Source organism: Dryobates pubescens, chromosome 5, assembly GCF_014839835.1.
Source record: "Dryobates pubescens isolate bDryPub1 chromosome 5, bDryPub1.pri, whole genome shotgun sequence".
NCBI lineage: Eukaryota > Metazoa > Chordata > Aves > Piciformes > Picidae > Dryobates > Dryobates pubescens.
Genome location: NC_071616.1, coordinates 36808697 through 36828934, shown reverse-complemented (window position 1 = coordinate 36828934; position 20238 = coordinate 36808697). Strand labels below are relative to the sequence as shown.

The 20238-nt window shown below is 46.1% G+C and overlaps 1 protein-coding gene across 2 annotated transcripts; it reads right to left on the bottom strand.

Annotated features, from left to right (window-relative positions):
* Nucleotides 1–201: 201 nt before the first annotated feature.
* On the bottom strand, nucleotides 202–18357 carry AREL1 (apoptosis resistant E3 ubiquitin protein ligase 1). Of its 2 annotated transcripts, none has more exons than XM_009909365.2 (19): nucleotides 18177–18357; nucleotides 16980–17039; nucleotides 16110–16336; nucleotides 14210–14447; nucleotides 13044–13213; nucleotides 12785–12965; nucleotides 11009–11256; nucleotides 9393–9470; nucleotides 8768–8909; nucleotides 8259–8380; nucleotides 6571–6646; nucleotides 4974–5083; nucleotides 3804–3983; nucleotides 3510–3635; nucleotides 3179–3308; nucleotides 3033–3091; nucleotides 2753–2842; nucleotides 1589–1764; nucleotides 202–1401 (listed from the first exon to the last, which is right to left on the bottom strand). In XM_009909365.2, the coding sequence occupies exons 2-19, from the start codon at nucleotides 16993–16995 to the stop codon at nucleotides 1299–1301; spliced, it is 2472 nt and encodes an 823-aa protein (XP_009907667.1). In that variant the 5' UTR covers nucleotides 16996–17039; nucleotides 18177–18357; the 3' UTR covers nucleotides 202–1298. The 2 variants fall into 2 exon arrangements, with proteins under 2 accessions (XP_009907667.1, XP_054018006.1); XM_054162031.1 differs by having other exon boundaries at nucleotides 16140–16336; nucleotides 18177–18258.
* Between the last annotated feature and the right edge of the window lie 1881 nt (nucleotides 18358–20238).

Here is a 20238-nt window from a genome sequence, read left to right as displayed (position 1 = left end):
AGTCAGACAATGCTAAGTGCAGGCTGCTGAGTGATCACTTGAATGAAGTTCTAGTTACCATTTTGTGCTGGGAAGCCAGCAGCACTGAATGGAACAGGAGGAGAGTTGAAGAAAGAAGGTAGGAAGTTTAAGAGGACTGAAAGCCAGCTGCTCTCCAGGCACCAGCACCCCTCTGGAAACTGCCTGAAATGCATTAGAGAAACCTCAGGCTGTTGCATGATAGAGGTAGAAGCCAAGACCCTGGGGTGGAGGTACCAAGTTCTGTCCAGTACCATCACCCAACAACAAATGCAAGCCCAGTGCACACTGTAGTTGCTTACTGACCTGTCACTGTTACTACATAACTTAATGTACCCTGAAGGTGAATGGGGGATAGGCATTGGTGCTCAGCATTGAGGGAATCACACTTGTGCCCATACTCTCTCTCCTGAGGAAAGGAAAAGAAGGTGAGGGCATGGGACAGCTTCCTGTGCAACATCAACGGTCTGAAACATTCAATGGAGGAGAAACTCCTCTTCCAGTTCATTTGCAGAGGCTGATTGCCAGCCCCTGCTGGAGAAGGACGCTTCTGCTGCTGGACCCTGGTGGAGGTAGTACAGGATCACTGCCAGGGCCAGCACTTGTGCTCCGAAGAGACTGTTCTCCCCTTTGGGTTACTTCCTCCAGTGGATACTACCCATTTTTCTCTGTGGCACAAGCAACAGCAGCACCCAGAGCAAGATGGGAGAAGGAGAACCAGAAACCCTTCTGGGTCAGGTGCTGAAAGGATGGACAACCCTATACTCTCCATGAGTCAGAGTTAGATGAGCTATTGGGGAAGCATCACTGGGGGAGATGAGCCAAGACATGGAAAGTTAATAAGGCTTCCTGCAAGCCAGGTTTCCAGCAAAGCTCCATGCTGGTTTCCCCTCTTCCTCCCAGAGAGCTACGATAAAGGCAGCTCAACAGATCTCCTGCATCTCACTTTAACTTCTGCTTATGAACTTCATCTTGGGACTGAAGGATGGGTATACAGGGTGCATGGAAATCAAGTGCAGTATCTCCTTGGTGAATGTACCACAGTCCTTTTACTGTTTCACACTGAATCAAAGGGAGAATGAGAGAAAGGGAAAAGATGAGCTCTCGATGACACATCTGGGATGCAGAAAAGGCCACATGACATCTTCTGGATGACAAATTCCTTTACATGGAGTCTTTGCTCTGCCTCCATTCCCTGTGTGAAGAGAAGGAGAAAAAGCAGAGGACTGCACCTTGCCACGAAGGGCCAGGAGGATAAGTGGTCTCCTGGGAAGGGGAAATCACAGCATGCCAAAGCCCTCACAACCCTCGCTGATAGCTAGCTGCAGCATCTTGTGCACTTCCTCATAGGAGTCATAAGTAGGGAGGCACAGCTGGTTAAAACTGCAAAACAAAAGAAAAATTCCATTCAGACTAGGTCTGAGAGGATCATCCTCATCAGCTGCTTTTAGATGGGTTAAGAAGAGCATCACACACATTACGTGTTACACACTGCTTGCCCACCACAACCAGCTAAGTGGCCTTCCCAAGAATCACAGTGCAGGAAGCCCTACCACCCCAGGATACTTACCAAGTGTGGGCTGTCGGCAAAGTACTGTGAGTTGGAGCTGCGATGATCTGGAAAGATGGACAAAGTGCAGCAAACCCTCCTGGGGGCAGCTGGGAGGAACCAGTTGTGAACTGTAAGAGCCTGGCCAGCTCTTCCTGTGTAAAACTGGAGACCACGGTCCAAAACCACCTCATAACCTGACAGAAAACAGTAGAGATAAAGCCAGGTCAGGCAAGCAAAGCAAATAAACATGTAAGCAAGTTGTAAGAAGATCAGTCAAGTGTCCTTGCAAGCAAGTGCTCTAGTAATAGCCAGACTTATTTTCTTTTTGTTTTAGCAGGGTGACACACAGATGCCAGCATTAGATAGTTTCTTCTTATCAGTTCAGAGACGTCCCACGCTACTACCTCCCACCAGTCCTTTCTTTTAAAGCAGAAAGGCTTCTTCTCTCCCCACAGAGATTTTATTTTTAGAAATACTTGCAACAGGCAGTGAGGTAGGTTTACAATGCAGAAGCTTGTTTGCTTCTTGCCCTATGCTGGTCTTTTGATTTTTCACACCCTCTGTTGCTTTGGCAGGAAGGTGGAACCAGCCCCTTGTTTACAGCTAGGAGCTTGTGCTCCCAATCTCTTTTCATCTTGGGTGCTTTGGCATCTTACATCATATTTCTAAATGGAGCTGCTGCCATTACCATACCCATCAGGAAAGGCAGGGAGGAATGTGAACAATTACAAGGTACAAATTTAGGCAAGCACATCAATAGTCTTTAACCACAGCACTGAATTCCAAACACTCCACGTAGGCTGCAATCATAATCCTCAAACGTCCCTTAGAGACAAATACATCACCACGAATGTCTTCAGCAGCAATGATTCCCACTAACTCCTCCTGATTCCCTACTAAACTGTTCTTAATTAGTGCTTTGTTGGATTTCCTTAAAAAGGCTTCTGCTGCTGATTTCTACCTGCCTGATTAAGCATCATCTCTAGTCAGTCAGGCCGAAGGATCTCTCGAGGGAGAAGCATTATTTCGTAATGTGTGCAGTCCTACCCCTGACCCCTGAAACTTTTAGTTTGTCTTTCTGGAAGCCTAATTTCCAACCAGGAAATCTGTTCAACATTTAAGCTGTCTTCTGCTGTAGTTAGGCATTTCCAGCAAGCAGGAAGGAGAAGCCTTTTCACCTACCTTCTCACGGAAGTGCCAAGATCCTCCTACGACTACAGCATGTGCCTTGAAGTCACAGACACTGATATCTCCAGTACCACACATAAGCAACTGAAAGGCAAGAGTCTGCAGTCAGAAAGTCAGAAGCCCAGGAAACAAGGTGACAGCTACTGTGCAAATTACAAACATTTAAAATGCTTAGAGAAGTAGTACTTTGGTTTTATTCCAGATGCAGAAAGCATTTGATTTGTCAGAGAGGAGGGGAGGTAGGGGTAGAGATGCTTAGGGAGGCAGCAATTACCTCAAGCTCATTTTCATCAAAAATAGCCAAGAGGTTTTCAGGAACTAACTCATTAAGACCTGGAAGAAAAGAGGAGAGAAGAGCAGCAAGTGCTATGCCCCTGGGACATGAAGGCAGAGAGGAGATGGGAGCAGACAACCTGTTACCTTTCAGGAAGTGATCCACCTCCTCTCTAACTTGATTGGCCAGCCTGTACTGTGCAAGCAGATTTAGATACAAGATTTTGTTTTCATTGGTTACTGGTATCTGAGCCCCTCCTGCTACCAGTTCCACCACCTGAAAACAAGACAACACCTCACATGAGTGTGACCAGCAGCATTCCCCAAACCTCAGCTCCTAATCAGAATAAACCCAAAGCAAAGAGCTACTGCCCAGAGTAAGCTCAGTTTTCTAGGACAAGATAGCAGAGCTCTCAGCCTCCCCAGCTACAGGGCAAAAGGGATTAAACTGTTCCACTTTCAGGAACTGCCCCCTCACCTTCTCCAGCTGTCCTGTTTTGCTATACTTCTCTTCAGCAAAGACCAGATCCATCTCACTCACATCATTGTTCAGTATGAAACAAACTTTGGATTTATAGAATTCTGGGTCATCTGTTTCAAAATACTGTGTGGAAGAAAAAGAAGACAGGGACGTGGGAGGGAAGGGAAAAACAAACACACACAACCCCCCTCCACACGTTGTTCACCAGGACTCTGGATCTGTTTCCACTACACCAACATTCAACCTCTCCCCAGACCACCAGAGGCTTCAGACAAGGCTGGGCAGCATCACCTTGTAATGCATACGAAGTCCTATGATCTGAGCCAGGAAGGATCGGGTGAAGCGAGCTCGCACCAGCTGTTTGTAAGCACCTCCCAGAGAGGATTCATAAAGGCATTTCCCCACCAGGCGGCCTGCAAACTCGTACACTTTGAGGCGTAAGTACGTGGGACGCCCTGGATTTGGATGCACCTGTGAAGAGGGAGCAAGAGGAAATGTCCCAGGTACCAGACAAGAGTAGCACAAGTGCTGGAGCCCCTATTACAGGAAGGATCTGGACGTGCTGGAATGTGTCCAGAGAAGGGCCATGAGGATGATCAGAGGGCTGGAGCTCCTCTCCCGTGAGGACGGACTGAGAGAGTTGGGACTATTCACTCTGGAGAAGGCTCCCAGAAGACCTCGTTGTGACCTTCCAGTATCTTAAGGGAGCCTACAAGAAAGCTGGGGAGGGACTTTTTAGGGTGTCAGGTAATGATAGGGCATGGGGGAATGGAACAAAAATAGAAATAGGTAGATTCAGATTGGCTGTTAGGAAGAAGTTCTTCCCCAGGAGGGTGGTGAGGCACTGGAACAGGTTGCCCAGGGAGGTGGTAGAAGCCCCATCCCTGGAGGTTTTTAAGGCCAGGCTGGATGTGGCTCTGGGCAACCTGATCTAGTGTGAGGTGTCCCTGCCCATGGCTGGGGAAACTAGATGATCCTTGAGGTCCCTTCCAACCCTAACAATTCTATGACTCTATGATTCTAAGTAATAAGTGTGGGACTTCAGGAGCTTTAGTGTAATATCCTTAATGCCAAGCAATAACAATAAAATGCCAGAATCGGCCTAGGAAGAATACAGAATGTTTCACATGCACAAGCCATAAGCTGCAGGAGACCAGAAACAGACACTGAAACATTCAGAACCAACATAACTTCTAAACACTCTGATGCCACCCTCTCTGGCCCAGAAATCCATCCCTCCCTGTTGACTGGTCACCCTCTGCTGTACATCCAGCCAGTCCTTTGACACTTCAATAGCTGAAGATCATTAAGTAAAGCTTTGAGATAGGTGCTGGAAGTGACTGTGCAAGCAAGCTAGAGAATGGGTAAGACCACTTGACAGCAGCAGCAGCTGCATTATTTAACCATCAGCATGTCAATGCCCACGTTTCTGTGCATTCAGCACAGGAACTGCAGACTCACCAAGGCCTGGTTGTTATCACTGAAGCGTGTGAAGAGCTGACTCGTGGTATCAAATAGTGCCTTACAGATGAGCTCAAACCACTCTCGCCGTGGACCTCCCCAGTCCAGAGCTACAAGGTAAAACAAGTTTGGTCATGCATGGGTCACCAAGTCAGGATTTTCATCCATGCTGCTCAGTATTACCTAACATGAAAGCTCATTGCACTGAACAGCTCCGTGGCAAAAAAGCAGTAGACAGGGACTCCAGAACTCTAGATTCTGCTCCCAAACACAGTCTTAATAGTTTTAATTTGAACCTCAGGCCCTTATGTAAAGTAGGGCTAGAATAGCACCACTGGGATAATTCACTAACATCTGTGAGAAAAGTGGAAGGGCTGGAAAGCCACAAAAGCATAGACGTGGAATCACAGAATCACGGAATCAACAAGGTTGGAAAAGACCTCAAAGATCATCAAGTCCAACCTGTCACCCAAGACCTCATGACTACCAGACCATGGCACCAAGTGCCACGTCCAGTCCCCTCTTGAACACCTCCAGGGATGGCGACTCCACCACCTCCCTGGGCAGCACATTCCAATGGCCAGCTTGAGACTGTGTCCTCTTGCTCTGGTGCTGGTTCCCTGGGAGAAGACACCAACCCCCTCCTGGCTACAGCCTCCCTTCAGGTAGTTGTAGACAGCAATAAGGTCTCCCCTGAGCCTCCTCTTCTCCAGGCTAAGCAACCCCAGCTCCCTCAGCCTCTCCTTGTAGGGCTTGTGCTCAAGGCCTCTCCCCAGCCTCATTGCCCTTCTCTGGACATGTTCAAGAGTCTCCATGTCTTTCTTCAACTGAGGGGGCCAGAACAGGACTCAAGGTATGGCCTGACCAGTGCTGAGTACAGGGACAGAATGACTTCCCTGCTCCTGCTGGCCACACTGTTCCTGATACAGACCAGGATGCCACTGGCCTTCTTGGCCACCTGGGCACACTGATGGCTCATGTTCAGTTGGCTGTCAATCAGTACCCCCAGGTCCCTTTCTGTTTGGCAGCTCTCCAGCCACGCTGATCCCAGCCTGTAGCTCTGCATGGGGTTGTTGTGACCAAAGTGCAGCACCCAGCACTTGGACTTGTTGAATGTCATCATGTTGGACTCTGCCCATCTGTCCAGCCTGTCAAGATCCCTCTGCAGAGCCCTTCTACCTTCTAACAGATCAACACCTGCTCCCAACTTGGTGTCATCTGCAAATTTGCTGATGACTGACTCAAGCCCCTCATCCAGATCAACAATGAAGATATTAAACAGGATGGGGCCCAGCACTGATCCCTGGGGGACACCACTAGTGACTGCCAGATGGATGTGGCACCATTCACCACCACTCTCTGGGCTTGGCCCTCCAGCCAGTTCTTAACCCAGCACACAGTGCTGCTGTCCAAGCCATGGGCTGACAGCTTGGCCAGGAGTTTGCTGTGGGGGGATGGTGTCAAAGGCCTTGCTGAAGTCCAGGTAGACTACATCCACAGGCCTGCATACTACAGGAAACCAGAATTAATGACTAAAACTACCCTGCCATCATATTGCTTTCATTTCTTCCTCAAATAGATTCACAGGATAACTCACCTTCTTCATCCTGAAAAATCACTTCAAAGTTTTTGCTCCAGTCAGAAACAGAAAAATTTCTTGTGGCTTTAAAAGACTGCAAGAGAAAAACAAAAACAGAAAAGAAAAAAGAAAATAGCAAGAGGCATTACTGCCTGGCATCATGTATCCAACAGGCAATCTAGCACAGTGGCAATTTAAGCAACACAAAATCCAAGAAACAGCCTGGTACTCTAAAGCATAGAAATGAGAATTGGGAACCCCTGAAGTCTAACTCTTATTTGTCCAGAGCCACAGAAGCCAATTCTTCATTTTCTGTTGAGGCACATTATCCATTCATTTTATCTTAGCACAGATATATCCCTCTCAAGGCTGCAGTATTGTTTAAGGTATTAAAATGCCTGTGGGAAGGAGCAATTTCTGCAAAGCACTGCCAGCCCACGAGTTGGATTTCAAAGAGGAATGTTTCAGAGAGCACTGGAAAATAGCTTGAAGGGTTCACCGAGTTCATACTTCAAGCAAGTCACGACACAAACAAGTAAAAAAGTATTTCAAATGTCTAGAACTTCCTGTGTCCTGATTCTGGATTGCAATTAAAGACTATTTTAAAAGTTACGAGAGTGACTGAGATCTGCTGTGTGACTTTGGCTTACCTTACCTTCAAATAGGTTAGAGCATCACGCTAGTCACACCTCTGGTCATGCTCATTGTGCCCATCAACCTTGGGCACTAAAGCTTACATTGATGATGATTATGGCACTTAGTTTGTCTTACTAGGCTGTTACACCAGTGCTCATGACAGTGCAAGAGTTTCCAAAATAGCAGGAAAAAGTGGTGACAGAAATACTGTTTTGAAGTGAAGTCATTTTGTAGCAAGCTATTAACTGAATCTCATTAACACTGCCAAGCCGAGATGTGAAGAAAACATTCCAAAACACAATTTACTGTGAGTAAACCAAGGCAAATCCCAGACACTCCTGCTTTCCCCAGAAAGGTTCTTTTCCATCTTTATATAGCACTACTGTTGCAAGACAACATGTGGAAATGTAAGTCAGAATAACTGCCTGCCCTGCATACCCAGTGTTGGAATGTCAGTTAAGAACTCTGTTACACAAATGACTCTTTCTTAAGTATGATTTGGGAAATCCACCATCTTAGGTCAGCATCAATGAAGACTTAACTCAGGGACTCTACAAACTATTTTATCATCATACTGAACCACTGCTAGAGGCCTGTTGATGCAAGAGCTCCATGCATGTAGGTCAGTAGCACATGAATTGAAAGCTTATCTCACTGAATGGCTCTGTACCAGAAAAACAGTAGATACTCAGGAGATCTACAGGTTCTGCTCTAACATCTGGTATAGGCAGACAGGCTCTTTCTGGGCCTCAGGTTCCAATATATCAAGTGGGGACAGAATAGCACCAGCAGATCCCCTGCTTTTACAGGCTCTGCATGCATTTACCCCAGACATCTCTCAGGGCTTGATTTACTCTGTGATAAGTTCCTTAAACATTTATCAGGACTGAAGTTTCCCAGTTACTTATCAACTTGATCTGAGCCCACTGGCTGCAGAGAAGGAAAAGAACATCCCACACAACACCAAACCTGAACACAGAGGAGCTACCTTGGTATTTATTTCTTTTTTTTCTGACTTTTTCCCACCTCAAGCTGTCTGCTGCCTTGGCCCCAGAGAGCCATACACTCACCGACTCCAGCAGACAGTGACGGCTGACCTTCAGCGTGACCTTGGAATGAGGCCTTTTCATGTGCACCTGGCGTAGCTCTCGCTGGAAGAAGTTCACTTTGTCCTGGAAGGTCTCTGAGCCTCCTGAGAACAGTAACAAACTGGCCTCAGCTGTCAACAGCTCAAAGATGGAGAAGGCATCTCTGAGACTAACTGCACAGGCCAGCTTTACAGCCCAAGGATGAGCTGATCACGGCAAACTCTGGAGACAGAGCTCTAAAGAAAGTTTGCGGTTGGTCTTGGTGATACTCAGATCAGATGCGCTTTCAAAGAGCCTGACAGAAAAGCCAAACAGCTGGCATGATGAAACACATTTTGTGGAAGCACCAATAGGAACAGAATATGAGGCTCCAGAAATCAAGAGTTCTCATCTAAGGTCATTCAAAACTGGCAGTCTTCATTCCCCAAGGGAAACTAGCAGACTCAAGTGCTAACCTTCTGACTGCTGCACCCACCTCACTGCCCCTTTACCTATGTTTTTATGCAGAGAGCGAATGAAAGTGGCTGCCAAGATGTTCCTCTCCTTGCAGCTGAGCTCCACAGGGGGTTGGATCCCATCATCCACCACCAGTGTCAGTAATTTGTGCACAGGGTCAGGACCAAGGTATGAAAACTAGCAGCAAAAAGATGCAAGAAAGGGTAAACCATCATGCAGAAGGTGCAGTATGTTCAGTAGACAGAGCAACACCACCCGCACTCTAAGACTCTCTGCTCACCCGTGCACATGCAGTTAACAGGAACACTTTTTCAAGCAACCAGACTCAAGTTAGGAGGCTGTATTAAACTTCACACCCTCACCTAGGGGGCTTCAGTGGACACAATCTCAGCACTTTATCAAGTTTACAAGGAAAACAAATGAGAAATGTGAAAAGGATTCAAGATTTTTGTCTAGCATTGGGACAAAAGGCAGGGAGGAGTCATACAACTGGTTCCTATTAATAAATATTAGTGGAATTTAGGTGCTAAGAAGGAGTTCCAGAGTTGGATTTTATGTTGCTCTGTGGGTGGAAGCCCTTCTCTCCAAAAAGAGAAATCAGACAGTCATTCACAAGGACAACATGGAGGTGCAGTGACAGCTACAGGGGAAGAGGCTCACCTTTGTGCCAGGACAAACTCTAAAGGTGAAAAGGCGCCACGGAATGATCTTCAGGTAAAACTCTTTCACTGAGAATTGCTGAGTAACCACAAGAAAAAGAGAAGTTAAAGGTCACACATCTGTTAAGGACTGTCCCTGCAACACACGAGGCACAGGACTTATCTGTAAGGCCAGGCCCTCCTCTAACCCCAAGAACAGATTTCTGCAACCTTTGATGACATCTCCTTCTGACACAATACATGAAAGCCTTTAAAGCTGTACAGAACTGTAAGCAACTTGTCAGCAAGACCTTACTGTGTGCATCTACGATGCATGTGGGAAACATGACACAGATTTTACAGCAGTAACCCACTGTGATCAGCAGAACGTAACCAGTCTAACTGGAAGGTAACATTAAGTACACTTGAGACACCAAATCCAGCACAAGCTTGTAACACACTGACAAAAGGGGATTAGAAGTCACGTGGACAGAACTACTGCTACTACTCCTTAATTTTCACAACCATGTTAAATAACTTTCAAAAAGCACCTGCAATTGCTAAACCCAGGAGGTTTACAGACATTTCTTCTCGGTGTATTTCCACCAGAACAAGAGAAAATACTAGCTGTAGAACTGTTGCTTTTTGGAGAGCAAGCTAAGATGAAATGTTAGCATCTTTAGACAAAGCACAAAGCCATTTTCTGCCACAAGCCTGTTCTATCTGCAATGAGTGGAAGGAAGAAGAAAACCCTAACAAACAACAGAACAACCAACAAGCATCATGTCTCCAGAAACCAAATAAATATGAACAACAGCCACTTAAAGAAATAACAGCACAGTAACAGTACTGTACAGGACAGTATCTACCGTACAGGACAGATGCTCTAGGTATGTATAGAGAGTACCTGAAGGGGGCATATAAGAAGGATGTAAGGGGACTGTTTAAAACAGGCCTGTAGTGATAGGATGATGGGAAATGGAATGGAATGGAATGGAATGGAATGGAATGGAATGGAATGGAATGGAATGGAATGGAATGGAATGGAATGGAATGGAATGGTCCAGACCAGGTTGGAGGAGACCTTCAAGATTATCGCATCCAACCTATCATCCAACACCACCTAATCAACTAAACCATGGCACCAAGCACCCCATCCAGTCTCTTCCTAAACACCTCCAGGGATGGTGACTCCACCTCCCTGGGCAGCACATTCCAATGGCCAATCACTCTTTCTAGGAAGAACTTCTTCCTTGCATCCAGCCTAAACCTCCCCTGGCACAGCTTGAGACTGTGTCCTCTTGTTCTGGTGCTGGTTGCCTGGGAGAAGAGACCAACCCCCACCTGGCTACAACCTCCCTTCAGGTTGTAGACAGCAATAAGGTCTCCCCTGAGCCTCCTTCCCAGTAGGCTTTAGATTATACCTACAAAGACACATGGTGTCCTAAAACTTTGAGGATGACTTTTAGTGTTATCCTCAGCCATGTGCTCCATGTTTGCTGCCTAGCCTTAGGCAAACCTTTGTAAACCAAATCTCAGGCACATAAATCTGGAGCTAAAATAGAAGACACACGAAAGCTCTTCAGCTGCAGTGTCATTTAAACACGTGTTCAAGGCTGGTAACTTTTTGATCCCTACCTTAGGTGACACATAGCAGTACACTTTTTTAGGTTTCTTCACTTTCTCAGGGGTTTGGCTGTCAGAGGGAGAATCTTCATCCTCCTCCTCGGTCGCGGTGGAAGGACGGCGCTGGGAGGGGCTCAGGTGTGTTGGTGGAAGTTGCCACTGTGTGTTGGTGTAACTGGGAGCATCATAAAGGTAGGCTTCAAAGTAAATACTGACTCCTGAGGTGGACACATTGCGTTCTACAATGTTCTTCTCATTCTCTGAAAGAAAGAGATAGAAAAGAGTTATGTATGTGAGATTGAACACATCCAAGTGCCAGGTTCTACACATCGGCCACAGCAACCCCATGCAGTGCTACAGGCTGGGGTCAGAGTGGCTGGAGAGCAACCAGGCAGAGAGGGACCTGGGGGTGCTGTTGACAGCTGGCTGAACATGAGCCAGCAGTGTGCCCAGATGGCCAAGAAGGCCAATGGCATCCTGGCCTGTATCAGGAACAGTGTGGCCAGCAGGAGCAGGGAAGTCATTCTGCCCCTGTACTCAGCACTGTTCAGGCCACACCTTGAGTACTGTGTCCAGTTCTGGGCCCCTCAGTTTAGGAAAGATGTTGACTTGCTGGAACATGTCCAGAGAAGGGCAACAAAACTGGGGAGGGGTTTGGAGCACAAGACCTATGAGGAGAGGCTAAGTGAGTTGGGGTTGCTTAGCCTGGAGAAGAGGAGGCTCAGGGGAGACCTTATTGCTGTCTACAACTACCTGAAGGGAGGTTGTAGCCAGGTAGGGGTTGGTCTCTTTTCCCAGGCAACCAGCACCAGAACAAAAGGACACAGTTTCAAGCTGCACCAGGGGAGGTTTAGTCTGGATGTTAGGAAGAAGTTCTTCACAGAAAGAGAGATTGGCCATTGGAATGGGCTGCCCAGGGAGGTGGTGGAGTCACCATTACTGGAGGTGTTTAGGAAGGGACTGGATGGGGTGCTTGGTGCCACGGTTGAGTTGATTAGATAGTGTTGGATGATAGGTTGGATTCAATGATCTCCAAGGTCTTTTCCAACCTGGTCAATTCAATTCAATCCAATCCTATTCTATATGTTCATGCAGACTAGAATTACGAAAAGGAAAAGAAAAAGAGAATCCACAGACCACCACCAAATCAGGCACTGTCATTTTAAAAGCAAAGCCTACAAATCTAAAGGAAAACCTGGTCAAGTGAAACCCTGCTAAAGAAACCCCGGAGTGGGGTGAAAAGATTTCAAGACAGCTGTTTGTCTGTCCTGGCCTCTGAACAGAGATAAATTGAATCAAAAAAAAAAAGGAAGAAGACATACAGAATCTCTCTCAGAAGGCCAGCCTGGACTCATAGCCATTTGACAGCCATGCTGCAGACTGGCCAACTCCTGAAGAAACCAGGAATTAAGCACATGGGTTACAAGCAGTGCTCTTCATTCGTGTAGCTTAACACACAATACATGACTGGCTCACTTCTGGTGTGGCTCAGGTACCAAGTACTAGCGAGCAACAAAGGTTGAGTAATTTCAGTGGTAAACCTTCAGAGACAGGGGGGAAAAATCACACATGCTTTTATCTGCTAATGGAACAGAGTGTCAGCATCTCCCTTCTCAGCAGCAAATTCATTTTCCTTAACATTTTTAAAGGAATAGGCGTTTCTTAAGCAATTAAGCATGGCTAGTAGCTAGCCTGCAGAGAAGCCACATTTAGCTCTGCTATACCAGTGTGCAACACATCTTGTATGAGGACACCTGGAGAACAAATACTGAGTAGATTTTCACTCACCACTTAAAACAATGATGTCAAAATCACCATTGCTTATGGGCTGGTTCTGGTAGGAGATGCAGGCATGGAAACACCCCCTACAGTGCAAGGTGAGTCGGAAGAACACTTCGCAAGTCTGGCGATTGGACACCACAGACTTCTCAAAAACAACATCAGAGCTCTCTTCTTCTTGAGGACCCAGCTAAACAGAAAACAAATTAATAAAGGAAGGTCTCTAGCTCACCTGAAGTCAAGCATCAAGGGTTGAAGCTGCACTCACCTCATGGATGGAGAGGCTGTAGTTGTGCTCATCTATCAGGGACACAGAATTGCTGGTGGGATTGTCATACTCATCTCTGGGAGCTATCTGCAGAGTGTGCTGCTGCCCACAGGTCAGCACCAGAGTGGAGAAATGGCAGACAATTTTGGTTTTGGAAGGAACCACCATTCCTGAGGCAGATAACAGCAATTTAGAGTCAAACAAACTCCAAAGTGCAGCTACAAAGACCTAAAGAAAGAGCAACTGCGGCACAAATTTGACCCCTTAAAAAGGGAGCAAATCTAACCACATTCTGTGCCCACAGACTGAAAAGCCAAAGTATCTGAGCACTGAAACACACGGTGTGGTGCACAGGGTTTGCCTTGGTCAGAAACTTAATTCTAGGAAATAAAGGAAATGTAGTCAATAGCCCTCAAAAAAAAAAATGCTTTTCCCACCATTCTAAGTACAAAATGCATAAAAAATGCAAGTCAGGTGACATCCAAGGAAACCTGCAAATTCACATTTTCAAACAAACTCTGACTTGGAGGGGATCCAAATGAAACTTGGGCTTCCTCTTTCTGAAGGGGGATCTTAGCAAGCTTGGTGCCTATTCACAATGGCATGGAATAGAGGTACTTTCAATGAATATATGCACTAAAGGTAAAAGATGATCAGTGGTGTCCAAAAAAACCCCAAAAAGCTGATGGAAACGAATTTTAAATGGCTCAAAAAGGAAATGTTTTTAAAGAAGTGCACAATCAAAAGCATGAACTGCTCCAAGAGTTTAAAGGAACAGAGTAGGGTATTCAAAAGAGGAAGAGTCAAACCATGATGACATTTCCAAACTAAATACAAATCACACCTTTGCAATAGGCATTCTCTGACTACTAAATGGCTTGCAAAGAAGTTAATACAAAATGGAGAACATGCTACAAGTGGTAAGGGAGTTTAAGCAGCACCAATGACTTATTCTGTCAGGCAGTCACTAATTTGCCAGGTACTGGCAGTCACAAGAATGTTTTAGCCGTGGGTCTGTGGCTGGGACATACACACGGCAAAAGGAAAATGGCGAAGGGTAACCCTTTCCCTGCCACCTACCTATTTTAGCTGGAAACAGATTTACCTAATCACCTCCAATATCCCCAGGTCTACTTTGAAGCATGAGAAGGCTAATTAGACCTTACCTGGCTGAAACACCTTGTAGTAGGGGCTGTAGGCCACATTCAAGCCACCGAGTTTTACAGAGATCTCATATCTCCCAGCCCTGCGCACAGTGAAGGCCACTTTCACCACATTGGAATTAGGCTCCTGAAGAACTTCCTGGGTTACAGGAATATCAATTGCTAGCTCCACATGGCAGATGTGAACTCGCAGCCCCACAGGCCGGTGAGCAGGGAAGGGTTGCCCGTTTTTATAGAACAACTGCATGGGAAATGGAGAAGTTCAGGTCAGCAAAAATACGGAGTGAACAGAGAAAGAGAAAGCAAGTTGCCTTGGGAAAACCAAGGGCAAGAACCCCAGCCCAGCAAAGGAAAAGAAAACGTACAGCCAGCTCTGTCACGCAGGCTGTGTCCTCCGAAGCAAACAGGGCACAAGCGGGCATTGAACGGCTTCATTCTCTTTTGTGCTGGGGCTCATTTGAGCGCCCTGAAAAGAATATGCCTCTAGGCATTTCTTCTCGGTACTATTAGTGCAGTATCAGAGCAGAAACCAAGAGAATCTGCTACTGAAAGGAAAAAAGCAAGGCCATGTCCTTTCAGAGGAACAAGCAGATCTTGTCCTTTTGCACAGCTACACTTTGGAAAAGCTCTCGCTAATAGAGAAGAAAGGATGTTACAGAAACAACGTGGAGAAGATGTTGACCTGAGGAGCTGACCCGTTCTGTACTGATGAAAGGCATCAGCATGAAGACAACACGTTAGATTAAATCCCAGGCAGTTCAATCACACAAGTGATCCCCAATTTCAGAAGGTAACACACCTCCAACAGTACTTCCTTACACAAAAAGAATTACACCTGGAAACCCTACGGCTCTTCAAGAGCACCAACTTGTGTGCCAGCTCCTGCCTTTCATCTGCAACCAGCCTGCAGTTGGCAGAAGGTTACTACTATTCTCTGTTTCTAAACAAAGGAGGGCATGGGGCTTAAAGTAGCATGTCCCTTGATTGTCAGTGAGAGAAACCAGTGCATGCAGCAGGAGCTGTTGATGAATAAAGGGCTAAGCACATGGGAGACAAGCATGAAGTGCAAGGGCACACTGCAGGACCTGCCTTGAGTAACAGTAAGGTGAAGCAATTAAATTTAATTGGCAGGAACAGAACAAGTCCCTTTCCCCTCAGCTCTTTTTCACTGCCTGCCCTGGGGTTAGGACTCTTCATTTAGCCTCCAACAGAAGGGGTTTCCTTGCCTTCCCAAGAGGGACAGGTATGTCAACCTAGCTGAACCATTTTTATTTCAATACCCTTCTGGGTTCAGAAGGTGGAGCAGAAAGATGGGCACACGAGCCCAGCAAAACCTGTTCAAACTTTGTCCACATAGCTCCAAACTCTCAGTGTTCAGGCCTCTCATTCATTTGTATTGCTTGTCCCATTCCCCTAGTCTTGGCCTTTTGGTATTGGAGGGAAATGAGTTCTTGGCAAGCTTTTCCAGGTCAGACAGAACAACACTCAAATTTTTGAGGAACAGGGAGTGGCCATGGAGCTTTATTGCTCTTGGGCTGGTAAAATGCCCACTCCCACGCTCCCAACTTCAGCTGCATAACCAAGATAGCACCAAGTCTGTTGAAGCCAAGGCTCAGCCCACTCACTTCCCAGTAAAGGAAGCAGTAGCTAGCACAAACCTCTGGCTCTTCAGAGAATTCTAAAGAGAGTGAGATAAAATTTTAAGGAGTGCAAACCTGAGATGTGCACTTACAGAGTTCTACAACAGTTACAGGGGGCAGAAGACATAAACAGATAGCTTTCCTGCTCCTGAGTTACACCCAGCTTGGTTCCAACCAAAAAAAAAACCCCAAACATTTGAAGAGCACATCCCTAGCTCTGTTCCTGCCCCCAAAATTGCATGGAAACAGAAATATTGCCTTACATGCACTCGGAAGGCCATGCTATGGCCCACCTCATAGGGGTCCTTCCAATCCCAGGAGATTTTGCAGGACCGGGGATCCAGGTAGTTGCCTCGCACGTAGTCATAAATCGTTCGCTCCCCTCGGCGTTCCCGGTCCTCATGCTGAAGGAAGCTGACTATACGTGCGGCAAGCTCAAAGAGGAACTTAATGGTGAAGAAGAAAGCTACCACAGATACTGTGATCCCACCTGCAGCAAGGAGAGAAACAGAGGGCGGTCGTAGCAGCACGGCTGAGTCAGGCCACAGAACCCCCTCCGCATCAGCCCACCACACCTTTGATTAATGACACTCTGCTCAGCTGCAAATTAGGGGGTTTGAGGCAGAAGCTGCTTTGTGAACGCACCACGGTTCGCCTTATTCTATGAGTAAGGTTAGAGAATAACAAGGCCCTTAAAACTCTGCAAATGGCTGCAAACAGAGGAAATGGGTAAAGGGGATACAGAGTCTCAGGTACAGCTAACAGACATCCCAACAGAAGCATGGAGTTGCGAATTAGAACTACAGAGATGCCTTTAAAGGAAACAGTCATAATACCACACAATCCCTGCATGCCTCTGTGATGCTTCTTAATCCAGCCTTAATGAGGTAACGACCCTGCACTAGCTCTCCAAAGAAAAAAGGGATAGCTTAGGAATGAGGTCAACAGCAGGACTTTAGGAACAAGAAGAATGGTGGAGAGGCAAGTCTGCTGGAGGGCACAGTACAAGGGGACAGTAACTTTATGTTTGTTAGGTAGACTCTGAGCTAAGACAAAAGCAGAAGCTTTCAAGAAACCCTTCTAAAGCCTACGGAGAGGTCAACAAATGTAGTGACAGCCTTTCCTTCACTTACCAATAATGTAAAACATCAGGTCCCTTCGGTGAGACACACAGCCGAGGATCACAGCTGCATCTAGAACACAAAATAGGCCAAGTCCAGTCCAATGACTCTTCCTCACACCCTTCGGCCTAAACTTAATCTGCGATTTCTCAGATACCTATCGATCACCTATCTTCCTCTCCAGGGACATCCCCATTCTGCAAGACTGTGAAATGTCCAAACAGCACAGCATCCTAGGATCCTACAGCATCCACCTGTACTCCCTCCATCACAGATTCCCATTCACACTCAGGCTCTAAAAGAAGGACAATATACAGTGAGGAGTGGGCTTTGGGTACCGGAATACGGAGCTACTTTGTGCAGAGTCCCCACCTTCAACAGCAGTGGCCAAAAGCCACTCAGCCACATTCTCATACCTATTTGCTTCTACAAGTAATAAAGCTAAATTCCAGTCTGCCATGAAAATTTATCACAGAGCTACCACCAAAATGGACAGAAGCTGACCCTCAACTAGCAACTTTAGAAGGAAAAGCTATGGAATAGAAGGGTTGTGGACAAGACCATCCTCATTCCCTCAGAAGAAACAAAATCCTTCTAGGCCAGAGTCCATTTTTTGCCTTGCACTCTACTAAGGAAAGTATCAATGCAACCATAAAACAGCCCTAGCTGTATTCTCCTACTCAATTCTGCAAAGCAGAGCATCTCTGCTGGAACTCTTTCTAATCAACATGCAAGCTAAAACCTTGGGTTTGTACACTGTGAAGACTACAGCAATTTTTAGAGACACCAGTCTAGAATCGAGCTCTCACTGAGGAGACTGCTAAACAAACATGTAGTAAAAAGACCACATCCAGAATAACAACATGCTGTTTGGTTGATAAGACATAGCTGACAGATGGAAGGAGAGCAGTGTGACAATTAAACAAACTATTTGGCATACACTAATGCATACAATATAGCTCATTATGTCACCATTTAGTTAGTGAGAAGATACATTGTGCATTAAACTGGTCTTTCTTTTGTTTTAAGCAAACACAAAGGGAGAGTTATTCATCAGTCATCTCAAAAGCAGCAGCAATGGACATCAGCACCAGAAAGCTTAAATGAGGTATTTCCCCCCAACAATAGCCAGGACTTCCAGCCCAGCAAGTCCCCTTTGCTGGCCTCCACAGATATTCCATCCCTCCAAACAGAAGAGCAATCACGTACCTTTACACAAGTGCCCATGTTCTAAAAGCCAAAAGGAGGGCACCCATTCTTCAGCATCCTTCCTTTTTGTGCCCAACACCAGGATAAACGTCAACAAGAAGAGGTCATAGAGAAGATGATCACAGAAAGAGAAACTCCTGGAACTTGCATCACAGAATCGCTGATGAAGGGTGAGGACCTGAGCACATCAATTTCTTCCTCTTTGTGGAAATGGGTTGTGCTACAATGCTGCTCCCTGTAGCCTGTTGCCCGCCAGCTTCCCTGGAAAAGTTAATAAAAAGGAGAAAAGTTGAATCTCCCATTGTTGTGGACAAATCTAGCAAATGTGAGAGGGTGCAAGACCCCAGAGTAATTGGACTGGATGTCAAATCTATAGAAGAGATGCTATTAAGGTATTGCTGTTGACGAAGAGCTAAACTTCACCATACCCTCAACCTCTACCTGTCACAATCTCGTTTCATCATATGACCCTCTGAAACTGTCAGGTTCAAGACAGAACAAAACAAAGCAGATCCCATAGATTTCATCAGGTTCATGAGTTTGACAGAGCAGCTAAGGACCTGCATGCTATCCATGAACGGTGCTAAGGATCAGGCACCACTTCAAGGCTCCACACCCTACAAAATGCCGTGTACTATTCTCACACTGATTTTGCCTAACTCTAAAAGGCTAGCTTAAAATAAATACATAAATCTTTGAAGGTTCTTGGATCTCAAATCGAACTGGATCATTTTATTTTGCTGCTGTTGGTCTTGGTATCCAGGAAACCTGCATCTTCATAAGGCGTTTCAGTTTCAGCAGCACCATCCACTAAATTACAGCTCACTGTCAGGATGGAGAATAAAATAAAATAAAAAATTAAAGCATGCCAGAAGTAAAGCCACAAAGCCTACACAGTCAGCATCTGCTCATTCAGAGCACAGACTATACAAAGGAGTTAGAATGAACAATGCCAGCTTTACCACAGTAGCTGTCTGTAAAGACAGTCACCTTTTCTGTGGATGCAAGTTATGTGCTCCTCCTGCCTGCCTCAGCTGTCACTTCTTCCTTACTTCCTCCTCAACCATCTTCCTCTTCAGGATGCCTGTTACTTCCTTCCATCCCAATAATCATATGGATCTGGCTGCCTTTGCACACTTGCACTGAGCTTTCTAATGCGTATGAAAACTGGCAGTTAAGTTTGTGCAGAGCCCCTTGATTGCACTGCAGAAGCAGCCAGACTCTCCCTGGGTTTTGCTCCCCCACATCTCAAGGAAAATACCACCCACTCAGCTATTTTCTTCTTTCCTCTGCTTGAGTGAACAGTGTTGCAGTCCCCAGGGCATAAGTTCTCATCCTCCTCCTAGATGAAGCTTCAGGTTTCTAAATTCCTATCTCTGTGTATTAGGAATCACAGACCTGGCAATCCCCTTGATGTTTTAGTTCTTTCACAGCACATATCCAAGACGGCCTACAAATGGTCTAGCTGAAAATCTACTCCAGCTTGGCTTGGTGGTGGAAAGTGTTACGGCTTCTCCTCACACAGCTGCAAAATTTCACAGGAACTTATCAATGTTTGGGAACCTATGAGATCTCCATCCACCGCGTTAGGGAATCAGTCCCTTCATGTCGCTGAAAAAAACAATAACACAAAACCAGCCCTGTGCCTTCATCAACCTGAGCTATTTCTGCTTCAGCCCCTAACTCTTTCCCTTCTGTGAAGCAAAGCACAAGTCACACAGTTTCTCCCTCAACAGCATGAAGAGACTCATCATTTCAACTACAACAGAATAGAACAGAATAGAACAGAACAGAACAAACCAGGTTGGAAGAGACCTTTGAGATCATCGAGTCCAACCTATCATCCAACACTATCTAATCAACTAAACCATGGCACCAAGCACCCCATCCAGTCTCTTCCTACACACCTCCAGTGATGGTGACTCCACCACCTCCTTGGGCAGCCCATTCCAATGGCCAACCACTCTTTCTATGAAGAACTTCTTTCTAACATCCAGCCTAAACCTCCCCTGGCACAGCTTGAGACTGTGTTCTCTTGTTCTGGTTGCCTGGGAGAAGAGAC